Source organism: Chiloscyllium plagiosum, unplaced genomic scaffold (assembly GCF_037043375.1).
Source record: "Chiloscyllium plagiosum isolate Xiang-an unplaced genomic scaffold, Cpla_swu_hap1 HiC_scaffold_34, whole genome shotgun sequence".
Taxonomy (NCBI): Eukaryota; Metazoa; Chordata; class Chondrichthyes; order Orectolobiformes; family Hemiscylliidae; genus Chiloscyllium; species Chiloscyllium plagiosum.
Window position 1 is genome coordinate 29,229,809 of NW_028270172.1, and position 14,493 is coordinate 29,244,301.

Here is a 14,493-nt window from a genome sequence, read left to right on the forward strand (position 1 = left end):
TCAGACGGGTCCAAAGTATGTAAGATGCCAGACTTCAGCAAATTCAATTCACTTTATAAGCTATCAAGAACTGGCTGAAGGCGCTCAATACTGTGAAGACAATGGGCCCTGACAACATTTTAGCAATTGAAGAAGTTGCCACACCCTTTGCCAAATTGTTCCAGAAGAGTTAAAAGACTGTTTACCCAATCTCATGAGAAATTGTCCAGGTATGCTAAAGACAATTAAGCAAGTTCAAATCCAACCGGTCAAATAGCACCCTTCAATTTACTATCAATCATCAGTAAAGTGATGAACAGCATATATATATATATATATATATATATATATATAAAAAATGAACAGTGTAAGACAGCACATATTTTCTCTTTTGAGACTCTCCACGGAAATTGAAGTTGAAACTGCTCTGACTGGAACCCCAGGAAGGTGTTACAGTTTGAAAATCATGGATATTGTCAAGCCATGCAATAAAATGTTGCTTTTTAGAAGCTGTAAGAGGAGAATTTGAGAAGAACAGCACTGAGATTATTTCAAGTTAAGGAAATTCTGCTGGTGACAGCCCTCAGATTCATTGAGCAGCACAGTATTCAAAAGTTATGTGACTAGAGTAATGCAGAATGTAACAATCATCCAGAGTCTGCAGATAGAAAGCAACCATCTCTCTCGCCCCCACTCTCTTTCTCTCTCGCCCCTCTCTCTCTCTCGCCCCTCTCTCTTGCCCCCCCTCTCTCTTGCCCCCTCTCTCTCTCTTGACCGTCTCTCTCTCTTGACCGTCTCTCTCTCTCTTGACCGTCTCTCTCTCTCTCGCCCCTCTCTCTCTCGCCCCTCTCTCTCTCGCCCCTCTCTCTCTCGCCCCTCTCTCTCTCGCCCCTCTCTCTCTCGCCCCCCCTCTCTCTCGCCCCCCCTCTCTCTCGCCCCCCCTCTCTCTCGCCCCCCCTCTCTCTCGCCCCCCCTCTCTCTCGCCCCCCCTCTCTCTCGCCCCCCCTCTCTCTCGCCCCCCCTCTCTCTCGCCCCCCCTCTCTCTCGCCCCCCCTCTCTCTCGCCCCCCCTCTCTCTCGCCCCCCCTCTCTCTCGCCCCCCCTCTCTCTCGCCCCCCCTCTCTCTCGCCCCCCCTCTCTCTCGCCCCCCCTCTCTCTCGCCCCCCCTCTCTCTCGCCCCCCCTCTCTCTCGCCCCCCCTCTCTCTCGCCCGACCCTCTCTCTCGCCCGACCCTCTCTCTCGCCCGACCCTCTCTCTCGCCCGACCCTCTCTCTGTGATGACCCTCTCTCTGTGATGACCCTCTCTCTGTGATGACCCTCTCTCTCTCGCCCCCCCTCTCTCTCGCCCCCCCCTCTCTCTCGCCCCCCCTCTCTCTCGCCCCCTCTCTCTCTTGCCCCCTCTCTCTGTCATGACCCTCTCTCTCTCTCTCTTGCCTCTCTCTCTCTCTCCCCTCTCTCTCTCGCCCCTCTCTCTCTCGCCCCCTCTCTCTCTTGCCCCCTCTCTCTGTCATGACCCTCTCTCTCTCTCTCTCGCCTCTCTCTCTCTCGCCCCCCTCTCTCTCTCGCCCCTCTCTCTCTCGCCCCTCTCTCTCTCGCCCCTCTCTCTCTCGCCCCTCTCTCTCTCGCCCCTCTCTCTCTCGCCCCTCTCTCTCTCGCCCCTCTCTCTCTCTCGCCCCTCTCTCTCTCTCGCCCCTCTCTCTCTCGCCCCTCTCTCTCTCGCCCCTCTCTCTCTCTCGCCCCTCTCTCTCTCTCGCCCCTCTCTCTCTCTCGCCCCTCTCTCTCTCTCGCCCCTCTCTCTCTCTCGCCCCTCTCTCTCTCTCGTCTCTCTCTCGCCCCTCTCTCTCTCTCGCCCCTCTCTCTCTCTCGCCCCTCTCTCTCTCTCGCCCCTCTCTCTCTCTCGCCCCTCTCTCTCTCTCGCCCCTCTCTCTCTCTCGCCCCTCTCTCTCTCTCGCCCCTCTCTCTCTCTCGCCCCTCTCTCTCTCTCGCCCCTCTCTCTCTCTCGCCCCTCTCTCTCTCTCGCCCCTCTCTCTCTCTCGCCCCTCTCTCTCTCTCGCCCCTCTCTCTCTCTCGCCCCTCTCTCTCTCTCGCCCCTCTCTCTCTCTCGCCCCTCTCTCTCTCTCGCCCCTCTCTCTCTCTCGCCCCTCTCTCTCTCTCGCCCCTCTCTCTCTCTCGCCCCTCTCTCTCTCTCGCCCCTCTCTCTCTCGCCCCTCTCTCTCTCTCGCCCCTCTCTCTCTCTCGCCCCTCTCTCTCTCTCGCCCCTCTCTCTCTCTCGCCCCTCTCTCTCTCTCGCCCCTCTCTCTCTCTCGCCCCTCTCTCTCTCTCGCCCCTCTCTCTCTCTCGCCCCTCTCTCTCTCGCCCCTCTCTCTCTCGCCCCTCTCTCTCTCGCCCCTCTCTCTCTCGCCCCTCTCTCTCTCGCCCCTCTCTCTCTCGCCCCTCTCTCTCTCGCCCCTCTCTCTCTCGCCCCTCTCTCTCTCGCCCCTCTCTCTCTCGCCCCCCCCTCTCTCGCCCCCCCCTCTCTCGCCCCCCCCTCTCTCGCCCCCCCCTCTCTCGCCCCCCCCCTCTCTCGCCCCCCCCTCTCTCGCCCCCCCCTCTCTCGCCCCCCCCTCTCTCGCCCCCCCCCCTCTCGACCCCCCCTCTCTCGCCCTCTCGCGCGCCTCGCACTCTCGCCCCCCCCCTCTCTCGCCCCCCCCCTCTCTCGCCCCCCCCCTCTCTCGCCCCCCCCTCTCTCGCCCCCCCCTCTCTCGCCCCCCCCTCTCTCGCCCTCTCGCGCGCCCCGCCCTCGCACTCTCGCGCGCCCTCTCTCGCGCCCCCCCCTCGCACTCTCGCGCGCCCTCTCTCTCGCGCCCCCCCCTCGCACTCTCGCGCGCCCTCTCTCGCGCCCCCCCTCGCACTCTCGCGCGCCCTCTCGCGCGCCCCCCCCTCGCACTCTCCCGCGCCCCCCCCTCGCACTCTCGCGCGCCCTCTCTCGCTCTCTCGCGCGCCCTCTCTCGCTCTCTCGCGCGCCCTCTCTCGCTCTCTCGCGCGCCCTCTCTCGCTCTCTCGCACGCCCTCTCTCGCGCGCCCTCTCTCGCTCTCTCGCGCGCCCTCTCTCGCGCGCCCTCTCTCGCGCGCCCTCTCTCGCGCGCCCTCTCTCGCGCGCCCTCTCTCGCGCGCCCTCTCTCGCGCGCCCTCTCTCGCGCGCCCTCTCTCGCGCGCCCTCTCTCGCGCGCCCTCTCTCGCGCGCCCTCTCTCGCGCGCCCTCTCTCGCGCGCCCTCTCTCGCGCGCCCTCTCTCGCGCGCCCTCTCTCGCGCGCCCTCTCTCGCGCGCCCTCTCTCGCGCGCCCTCTCTCGCGCGCCCTCTCTCGCGCGCCCTCTCTCGCGCGCCCTCTCTCGCGCGCCCTCTCTCGCGCGCCCTCTCTCGCGCGCCCTCTCTCGCGCGCCCTCTCTCGCGCGCCCTCTCTCGCGCGCCCTCTCTCGCTCTCTCGCGCGCCCTCTCTCGCTCTCTCGCGCGCCCTCTCTCGCTCTCTCGCGCGCCCTCTCTCGCTCTCTCGCGCGCCCTCTCTCGCTCTCTCGCGCGCCCTCTCTCGCTCTCTCGCGCGCCCTCTCTCGCTCTCTCGCGCGCCCTCTCTCGCTCTCTCGCGCGCCCTCTCTCGCTCTCTCGCGCGCCCTCTCTCGCTCTCTCGCGCGCCCTCTCTCGCTCTCTCGCTCGCCCCCCCCCCTCGCCCCCCCCTCGCCCCCCCCCCTCGCCCCCCCCCTCGCCCCCCCCCTCGCCCCCCCCTCGCCCCCCCCTCGCCCCCCCCCTCGCCCCCCCCCTCGCCCCCCCCTCGCCCCCCCCTCGCCCCCCCCCTCGCCCCCCCCCTCGCCCCCCCCTCGCCCCGCCCCCTCGCCCCGCCCCCTCGCCCCGCCCCCCTCGCCCCGCCCCCGCTCGCCCCGCCCCCGCTCGCCCCGCCCCCGCTCGCCCCGCCCCCGCTCGCCCCGCCCCCGCTCGCCCCGCCCCCGCTCGCCCCGCCCCCGCTCGCCCCGCCCCCGCTCGCCCCGCCCCCGCTCGCCCCGCCCCCGCTCGCCCCGCCCCCGCTCGCCCCGCTCGCCCCGCCCCCGCTCGCCCCGCCCACCCTCGCTCGCCCCGCCCGCCCTCGCTCGCCCGCCCCCCCCCCTCGCTCGCCCGCCCCCCCCCCCTCGCTCGCCCGCCCCCCCCCTCTCGCTCGCCCGCCCCCCCCCCTCGCTCGCCCGCCCCCCCCCCTGCAGTGTGGAAGCGGGCCATTTGGCCCATTGAGCCCACGCAACCCCTCAAAAGAGCATGCGACACAACCAACCTCATCCCTAAAGTGCTGCTTTTCCCATTTGCTAATTCACCTAGCCTTCACATCTTGTACACCATGAGTAATTTAGCAGGTCAGTTGACCTAACCTGCACATCTTGGATTATGGGTGGAAACAAGAGCACCTGGAGGAAACCTATGTCGACACTGAGAATGTGCAAACTCCACTTTCTCAGTTGGCCAAGGCTGGAATCCTTGGCTCTGTACAGCAGCAGTGCTAACCACTGTGCCACCATTTTTTCTGTACTGTTGTGATTGTGTTTATTTGGGGTTTTGAGAGTGTATAGTTTGCATAAAATTAGAAAACTTTTGTTTTCTGCTCTGTGAAACATATTACAATATATTACCTACGTTAATGTTGCAACCTGATGGCAAATTAGTTAATGGTATTGTCACTGGACTGGTAATTCAAGATCCCAGTTCTTGGACATGGGTTTCAATCCTGCCAGGGCATGTATTGACATTTGAATTCAAATAAAACAAATCTGAAATTATAAGCTACCCTCATGGCAACCATATCATCTTTATCAACTGTTGTAAATATCTGTCTCCTTCATTAATATCCTTTAGGAAAGGAAATCTGCCACCCTTGCCTATTATGGACGATGAGACTCCAGACGCAGAGCAGTGCAGTTGACTCTAAATTGCTCTGAAATTTTGCAGCAAGTAACTTAATTCAAGGGCAGCAAGGATTAGTGATAAATCCTTGGTCAATCATTACTGCCCACATCATAGGAACAAAAAATAATTTAAATTGGTCATTTTTATGGTCTCATTGGGATTTTATACATTTTTACATACTGTGATGGCCTGTGGAACAGTGGGCATGATTATTGGCATTTTCCACGGGTCCTGACAACAGCTCCATGAAACGGCACTTGCTTAGCAATCATCTGCTTACTGGTGGGAGTGATGGCGGCAGGTGCTCAGTGGCTCGCACTGCTGCCTCACAGCCCCTGGGACCAGGGTTTGATTCCAGCCTCAGGTGACTGTGTGGAGTTTGCACATTCTTCCCGTGTCTGTATGGGTTTCCTCCGTGTGCTCCGGCTTCCTCCCACAGTGCAGGTTATGTTGATTGTCTATGCTAAATTGCCTTTTAGTGTCCAGGGATGTGCAAGCAAGGTGTGTTAGCCATGGGAAAGGCAAGGTTACAGGGAAATGGTGTGTTTGGAATGCTTTTCAGAAAGTTGGTGTGAACTCTATGGTCCGAATGACCAACATCCACACTGTAGGGATTCTGTGATGCTCTGTTAGCTAGTCAGCTCCTGAACTCATTAAAGCCTTTGTTCCATATATGGACAAAGGAACTGCATTCCAGAGGAGAGGTGACTATTACTGCCTTTGACATTAAGGCCGCATTTCACAATATGGTAGAAAGGAGCCAGAGCAAAACTAGAGACAGAGGGAATCTGGAAAAACTAGCTGCTGGTTAGTCATGTCAGTAACAAAAATCAGATGTTTGTGATTGTTGAATATCAATCACCCCATTTGCAGGACACCTCTATAGAAGTTCCTCAGGTTAATGTCCTAGGTCCAATGGTCTCCAGCAGCATCCTCCAATTAGCTTCCCTCCATCATAAGGTCAGACGTGGGGATGTTTGTATGGTGTTCACCACTCTTTTAGATACTGGAACAGTTAATGCTCAAGACAATATCCAGACTTGGGTAACGTACCAGCCAAATTCTATCTTCAACAAAATAATCTAACCACCATCCCTTGACATTCACTGACGCTACCTTTGTTGAATCTCCCACTACTGGAATTACCATTGACCAGAAGCTGAACTGGACAAGCTTCATAAATACTGTGGCTATAAAATTCTATCAAAATTGTGATAGAATCTCCCCACCTAGTTGGATGAGTACAGCTCTAATAACAGTCAAAACTTGAACTTGCTTAATTGGCACTGCATCCACAAGCATTCATTCCCTCTACCACTGACAGACAGTAATAGCAAGATGTGCCATTTCTAAAATGTACTGTAGAAAATCACCAAGGCTCCTTTGGCAGCATCATAATGCATGGCCACTGCCATCTAGAAAGGCAAGAGCATCAGATATACCACCAGTTATGAGTTTTCCTCCAAATCTATCAAAATCCTGACTTAACATAAAATTACTCCTTCACTGTTGCAGGGTCAAACTCCTGGAATTCCTTCCCTAAATAGTGCATCTACCCACATCAAAGGTGTGATTCAAAAAGGCTCACCCCATCACCTCTAGGGCAACTAGAGATGGACAGTAAATGTTGACCCAGTTTGTTGAACCCACTTCCCCCAAATGAAAAAAAAATCACAAGCTTTCAGCCAGTCCTGTCTTCTGGAGTTATTGCAATTCATCTTGAAATTCTCTCAGCTTATTCCATGTACCCAATCTCATCACTTGAAATTATTCACGGCACTTCCAGGGCTGGTCTTCAATCTGTTTGAAACTTTTCTCCCATTGTTCTGTTTGTACCTTGTTGCTTACAGTCTCATCACAACCTGAGCAACTTTGTTTCTATTCTTATGTGAAATATATTGATTGGAATGGTTAATGCACTCCGAGTCATGAATCACTGGTCTTAGTTTTGTTTGAGTTGATTTTTAATCAGCTTCAGAAGTTACTTTTGCCCCACACCTCTACCCAACAATACACCTTCCCAACTCTTTTCTCTGTCATTTGTTAATGACAAATCTCTTGCCAAAGCAGTTGATGGCTTCAGTGCTGAAGGAGATTACTGTATAAATAAACTACGTTTAGTATATTGGCAATTAATGGATTAAAGCTATTTTTCTCTCCTCAGATGATATGAATTGGAATGCATTGGAATGGGATAGAGCTGCAGAAGAGCTTACATGGGAGCGGGTATGTGATCACAAACTCTACTTCAGTTATTCTTTTACTATAGAGATTTTGAAATTAAAACTGACTTTCTTGAGTGCTTTTAAAAATGTTAATTGCAATAAAATTAAAATAAACAGTTACTTCAGCAGTGAGGGTAAATGGCAAGAATATATTTTGATTTTAAAAATGCAACTTTCCCTTGACCTCATCACCTAATATAGACAACCCGATCAGTTCTGAATCATGAATTGCATTGAAGCACCTAGGTTGTTTTTCAGGCCTGGGAAGGTTTCCAGTCCCTACTGATAGTGATGGGCATCTGAAGTATGCATTTACCAGATCTGCAGAAGGGTAGTCATTCTTTATGAACAGTTGGAATTTCTCCTCCAAGATAGAAGAATTTTATATGAAAAACTAGTTGTGAGTACTAATTCAAACAGGCCAATTATTATCAGCTCATTTTCGTTTGCATACACATGCACAGACCATACATCTGCAATATAAAATCTGTTTAGAGGTGGTCCATGCATCTCTCTTCTAAATATTTTAGATTGCATAGGTAATCATATATGACTGCACCTTCTGGTATTTGTCCATAGCATGATATTGTATACTACTTAGTTTGTTAGCAAACTAAGGTGATGAAAGATATTCAAGCCTTTAAGTTCGCTTCTAGCATGAATTTACAGATAATGTTTAGGGTATGTAAATCAAGATTAATTGAAGATATCACTGGTCATCAATGATTTGCTGCCCTTAGATAAGACTGAACTCTTGTAGGAAGTCTAGCTCACATTATGAGGTTCTGTGAAGGAGCAAAGTGGGACAAGGATGTTATCTGCTCAGTAAAATGAATTGGTCAGGGCTTTAGTGTAACTGGAGCGGAAATAAAATTAACTTGAGATGCAGTGTGAACAACATCTGATATGTCTGTGCATGTGGGGCCAAGTTAATGAAAATGCAACTGTGTTGCAATGAAGTGCGTAGGGTATTTATACATTGGGAAGAAAGTTCTAAGATGGTCTGGTGACAGAAAGTTTGGGTTAACTAATTGGTTGAGAATAATAGTTTGTAATTAGTCCTAATTATCCATTTTGCTCACCAGTACCTTGATGGTTGCAGGTGAATACAATGGGGGCTGAGAGCTGAGGTGTTCTATGATGACATTTGAGCAGCAATCTGCAACTGCAGGAACTTTTTAAACTTTGTAATAATAGTTGTTTATCTAGTTAATATTATGAAATTTATCACATAACATTGCCACATATAGCCATCACCAATATGCAGCTAAATGTCAACACTGAGTCATTAGAGCGGAAAAAGAAGCTATTCAGTCCATCAAGTTCATGCTGTTTTCTAATATATTGGGTCTTCTATATATTTTAAAGTTAATATTGCAATTTGGGTAAAGTTTCGTATGCTATTCAATTTAGAATTGGTTATTTCAAATTGATCAATTAATGGTGTATTTTTGCATTGCATAAATGCACTTAGTTAATTTGAATTACTGTATAACTCAAAATAAGCTTTGTGAGGAGTTAAAAATAAATTTCAGGAATCAAGTCGTTGTGATTAAAACGTGTGCTGTTAAAACTCATCCACTTTTGTTTCATAGATGCTAGGATTGGATGGTTCCCTTGTATTCCTGGTAAGTTTTAAAAGGAGTTCCGTATTTCTAATAAGTCATCTTTCTGCATTCAAGAATGGAAGAGAATATTGCAGTTGATGTACAGGAAACCTTTTATTAATCCCCACTTATGGGGGGAAAACCAAGTGTGTACTGGTTGATTAATGAAGGGCTTTTGCCTGAAACGTCGATTTTCCTGCTCCTCGGATGCTGCCTGAACTGCTGTGCTTTTCCAGCACTCTAATCTAGAATCTGGTTTCCAGCATCTGCAGTCATTGTTTTTACCAAGAGGTCTGTACAATCAATGTAAAAATATACACTAAGTAATAGAAATTAATCCATCACTGTTATACTTTATTTTCACCATATACCATATAAGTTTTATTAAAGTAATTATTTAGAAGTAGAGAACCTTCTCAGTCACACCCTCAACTGACAACTCCGTAATCGCGGAGATTGTGATAATACGGTAAACCTCTGGTATTTCAGGGATATAATGTTTGCTAGTTTATCGAGGTGATGAATCATTGGGTGCCAGTTAAAACAAAATTTGCTGCAATTGTTAATGCTGTCAACCCATTTATAGCTCAGCAGAAATACACAGAAGAGCTTTTGTGTCTTAAGATTTATTAGCTCGTGGTTAAAACTGTAGATTCTTTATGCTTAGCTAGCTTAAAACTATTTTGTGCTTATATTATCAAATGTTTTGATAATATAAGCACAATGTTTTGATAATATAGGAGAAAAGTAACATGGCTGACTTTATCAAAACAAAAATGGTCCCATTTAGGTCTGTAAATAAGTTGTTAGTAAACTTTATCGTTTAAATGTGATAGCTAAAACAGGAATGGTTTAAAAATCCTGCTTTTTAAAAAGCTTTGTAAAGTTGTCATTATTTAATTCAAACTGTCATTTTGTACTTTTCTGACAGGAGCATGTTTTCTGGGTGGTTTCATTAAATACGCTGTTTATTCTTGTGTTTGGTAAGTACCTCTTGATCTAGATCTTGTATCTAATTATAAAATCTTCAAACTAGAGTTGAGTAAGTAGTTTGTTTTATATGCACATCCACCCATGGGAAGTCAATTATGGTAATGGTTGCATCCCAGAACATATCCCCAGTTAATAGTCAAGGCAAAAAGTATAAATGTATGAAAGTAATTTATGGATTCTATTGCATTCTCAATAGCAGAGTCATTGATTCAAAATGCAGTTCTGGATGGGATGTCATCAATGTTCCTTTTGTACTCGTGCATTTTCCTTAAGTAAAGGAAGGAAAAAAATCTCAGTTCTACAAGAATGTAAATAGATATCCTACAAGAGTTACCAGTGCTTTGGGACTGTGTTTTAAGCTGAATCCCTTTTTGGGCTATAGGTTTGTGATGCTGAATACATTCAAAGGGCATTGTTACCCTAGTGACAACATAAACATCTACTAAAATAATGTTGTCAAACAAGGATGAGCAATAACACTGGTGATGTCACACCACAGGTGGTGTTAGTTTAATATTGATCATGTTTGCTGGACAAGACCTGAGAAACCCACATTGCATTGCGTAACGCAATAGTAAAAATGTTTTAACTCTGGGCAAATTGTGGAAGCTGAGATGGAAGTATTGAATAAGCTATTTGACAAAGTGATTGTAGAGTCCTCGTGGCAAATTATAGCTTGTGTTCACCTGATCACCTATCGTTAGATTGGATTGCTTTCGAACCTTTTCAGCATAGAAATTTTGGGAGGTAAGACTCAGTTATTAAAGTGCCATGAACATGTACATTGGTGATATTTTGACTTGAGTCCATCGAAACTCTTAAAACGGGCATCAAATAATGAGTGAACGCTGAAATAACTTGCCTTTTCTCTTGCCTAGTTTTAGTGTGTCCCTCAGAGTTCACCTGTTTGCTGCAGTGTAGCTCTACAGTCTACAGGCATTCTTTTATGTATTTTTATTGTGATTAATGATTTTCCACTGATCAAACTATAAGGCCAAACAACTAAATTTTATTTCATCCTCCCAAATTTGTTACCAATGGGGATTGCAGCACAACAATCAGGAAACTAGATTCCTGGTTCATGGTTTCCACTCCATTATAATGTGTGTGTGGAAAACAATAATCTCGCTGCCTCTGCCTTGATTGAAATCATTTTATTCGACACCAATTGAAGAATAGAGCACTAAACATTTCTTAAATGTGTGAACAACAAGAGGTCTTGGTCTACATTGGTACCAATGACTTTGATAGGAAAGGAAATGTGGTTCTGGAATCAGAATTGAAGGAGCTGAGTAGAAAACAAACAGGGCCTCAAATATAGTATTCTACAGATTATAATCCATAGGACATGCAAGTGAATACAAAAAGGCAAGAATAAGACAGATGAACATGTGGCTGGAAGACTGGTGCAGTAGAGAGATCTTGAGGTTCCTGGGACACTGGTTCTATCTCTGGATAAAATGGCACCTGTACAAACTGAATGGGTTGTCCTGAACAGAGCTGGATTGGATTCCTTGCGGGACATTTTGCTAGTGTTGTCATTAAAGTCTTGAACTAACTTGACATGAATGTGGGAAGAAAGACTATTAGAGGAGTACTGGAATGTACACAGTACTTGGAGAGACAGATAGTGCTGGTATAGAGATCAGAAAGTCAATAAGTTACAATGGAGAAAGGGAGAAATTAATGAAGTCTAAATCTGAGTAACTGCATGTTTCTGTTTGTACAATAAATAAGATTGGGGTGTTATGGGCATAGATTGCCATGTGGAAATACATTGTGGCGATAGGAGATCCAGCTTAAGAAGGACTAGGAGTACTGGATGATAGATATTTCTGGGCATAAAGTGTTCTGAAAAGGTAGGTAAAGAAGGAGAGCATTGCAATGATGGCAAAAGTGGATATCCCAACGGGTTTAAAGACAGAATCTATCTCGCTGGAGCTAAGGAATAAACAAATTACTGTGTTTAGTGTAGTCTATAAACCATCAGCTAGCAGAAAGATGTAGAGGAACAAATTGGCAGGAAAGCTAGAGATATGCCAACGTTATAGAGCGGTTTGAACTGGGGATTTTAATGACCTGATTGTACACTTGGACAGTGGTAGCAGTAAGAATGGAGAGTTAAACATTTCTGGATTGGGTTCAGAAAAGCTTCCTACGGTAGTGTGTCCAGTCTAACTTGAAAAGATGCACTATCGGAACTGGTTCTTGGAAATTACGTGGACCAAGTCGATCAAGTATTAATGGAGGAGCATTTGACAGACTGTTTAGGGTGATGATAGGAAAGAACATTTTCTTAGTGTGGATTATCTAATTAACTGTGGTAAAGCAGAATCAGAAGCTGGCTAGATGGGGTGAAATGAGACTTGTAGTTGAACAATGGAGTGCATTCATTGAGGAGATGGTTCAGGTCCAGTCAAAAAATATTCTGTCAAAGGGGAAAAGGAGAGCAAAACCACTCCAGAGCTGCCTGAATGAAAAAGGACAAGGAAATTAAAATACAGATAATTACAAATGTGATAAAGACAATTGAGAACTAAGAGGGATGAAATAAGGAAAATCACATTAAGATTTGTGCTGCTGTGCTGATACTGCTTTTGTCTATACTTTTAGTGTGACTTATTAGAAGTAGAATTTGTGATTACACGGATAGTAATATTAATGCTTTTGTATGTTTCAGCATTTTGTCCGTACCATATTGGACACTTCTCGGTTGTTGGTTTGGGCTTTGAGGAGTATGTAAGTACCAGTGATATTGTGCGTGTCCTTTTGAGACGATAATAGATAGTTAAACTAAATTCATACAATGTCTCTGTGTCATCTGTAAATATATTTATATTGTGTAAATTAGTACCTGTGCTTGTTTTTTTTTTAATATGCTGTGGTAATCCAGGTTACAGTTTGGTTTTTCCCAGCAAATTGTTGGGAATTTTTGTTTACCACAGGTCATTGTATTTTGAAGAGTTTGGTGCCACATCCAAATACTGTGGTATATTTTCCACACTGCATTGCTATTTTGAACAGCTTTATTTAAAAATAAAAATTATTTGAAAAACCTATGTGTTTTTTTAAAAAATATACTTTTAGTTTCCTGAAGAACTCAGGTCTGTTCTGTCATTTTGCCCTTTTATACCATTGGGTTGCCAATAGATATGAATATCTAGCAGGAACACAATGTAGTAATTAGTGTGTCACATTGATTGTGCTGCATCTTGGGTTGAATATTCCTGGCCTCTCCCTTGCTCATTCAATGTCATTCTCATTTTCCTTCCTATCCCAGATACTTTCATGTGTACTAATATCCCAGTTAGCATTAGCTACCTGAGCACAAACCAGCGATTTAATTTGGACTCTTTTTTTTGTCCTCCCCCACCCCATGTAGTTCACTGCATTCTGCCATCATGAGAACAGTATTTCTGATTAATAATCTGTTTTATAACTGAAGTCTCTTGAATTACTACATAGTTGCATTTTCATAGCTTCTAAATTTATAAAAGTATTTTAACTATATTTTGAAAAAATTGTGAATATTGTGTATTAAGTTATAAATGATGGAAAAACATTGATACTCTCATGCTCAATGGTAATGCTACCATTACAGAACAGTATTAAATCTATTCTTAGACTTAAATATGTGTTTTCTTTATGCAAAAAAATTATCAAACAAAAGATCCTATGATTTTTGATCTTTTGGTAACTTTTATCGTAACTTTATTGATCTTTGTACCAATTGCTATTCTTTTTTCAGGTTCAAGCTTCACATTTTGAAGGCCTGATAACAACTATAGTGGGCTATGTACTCCTGGCTATGACTCTGATAATCTGTCACGTATCCTTATTATTATCAGAATTGGTTGTGAACTCCAAGTAACAATGTAGTCTTCATTGCTAAATGGTAACAGTTTAAGAACTCTAAGTCTGACACCATCCAACATAAAGCAGCCTGTTTGGCATCACATCCACTTCCTTGACCAACAAAACTCTAATAAATGTGTACTATCTACAAGATGAACTGTAGAAATTCACCATTGCTCCTTACACAGAGCCTTTCATACCCATGGTGATTTTTCCATCCAGAAGGACAAGGGCAGCAGATCCATGGAAACACCACCACCTGCAAATTCCTCTCCAAGCTACTCACTATCCTGACTTGAAGTATATTGCTGTTCCTTTAATGTCACTGGGTGAATGTCCTGGAACTCCCTCACTAACTGCATTAAATCGCAGCCTACAGTACATGGGCTGCAGCAGTTCTAGAAGGAAGCTTACTGTCATCTTCTCAAGGGCCACTAGGGATGGTCAATAAGTACTGGCCCAGCCAGTGACACAATCCTATGAGCAAATGAAAAAAAAAGTTACTGAAGGTTATACACCAGTTAATACTCCAGGGAATTCAACTGTGCTGGACTAACCCATTGAACCATTCAGAAAAGCCTTTCAAGCAATGATGGTTCAGCTCTTTCAGGTTATGCAAATGTAGTGAATTATTTCAGTAGCCTGGTCTTTATCTTTTATGCTTTGAGTAGAACCAGGTTAGGTCAGACCAGTTTCAGGGTACAATGTCCTATGTCCTCTCTGCACTACTTTAAAGGCAGCCCAGTAATCAGTAAGGATGGTTATGCAGGCATTCCAGATAGATGCCCAAACTTGGCTTAGTTCCCTTGCAAACATAGAGGCCTTGTTTTTGACTGCCTTGCAAAATTGGTCAGTTGCCTAGTCTGTTGTGATTGGAGTTGTTCAACCTTTACCACCACCCACAGAATGCAGTATGC

General features: G+C 46.6%; 1 protein-coding gene across 2 annotated transcripts in view; it reads left to right on the forward strand.

Annotated features, from left to right (window-relative positions):
* Positions 1–14,493, forward strand: part of marchf6 (membrane-associated ring finger (C3HC4) 6) — a 107,258-nt gene that overhangs the window by 64,778 nt on the left and 27,987 nt on the right. For both annotated transcript variants that reach the window (XM_043719241.2, XM_043719242.2), the window contains exons 8-12: positions 7,061–7,122; positions 8,717–8,749; positions 9,660–9,711; positions 12,402–12,460; positions 13,470–13,550. In XM_043719241.2, the coding sequence (XP_043575176.1) occupies positions 7,061–7,122; positions 8,717–8,749; positions 9,660–9,711; positions 12,402–12,460; positions 13,470–13,550 (287 nt within the window). The remainder of the gene's footprint in view (positions 1–7,060; positions 7,123–8,716; positions 8,750–9,659; positions 9,712–12,401; positions 12,461–13,469; positions 13,551–14,493) is intronic.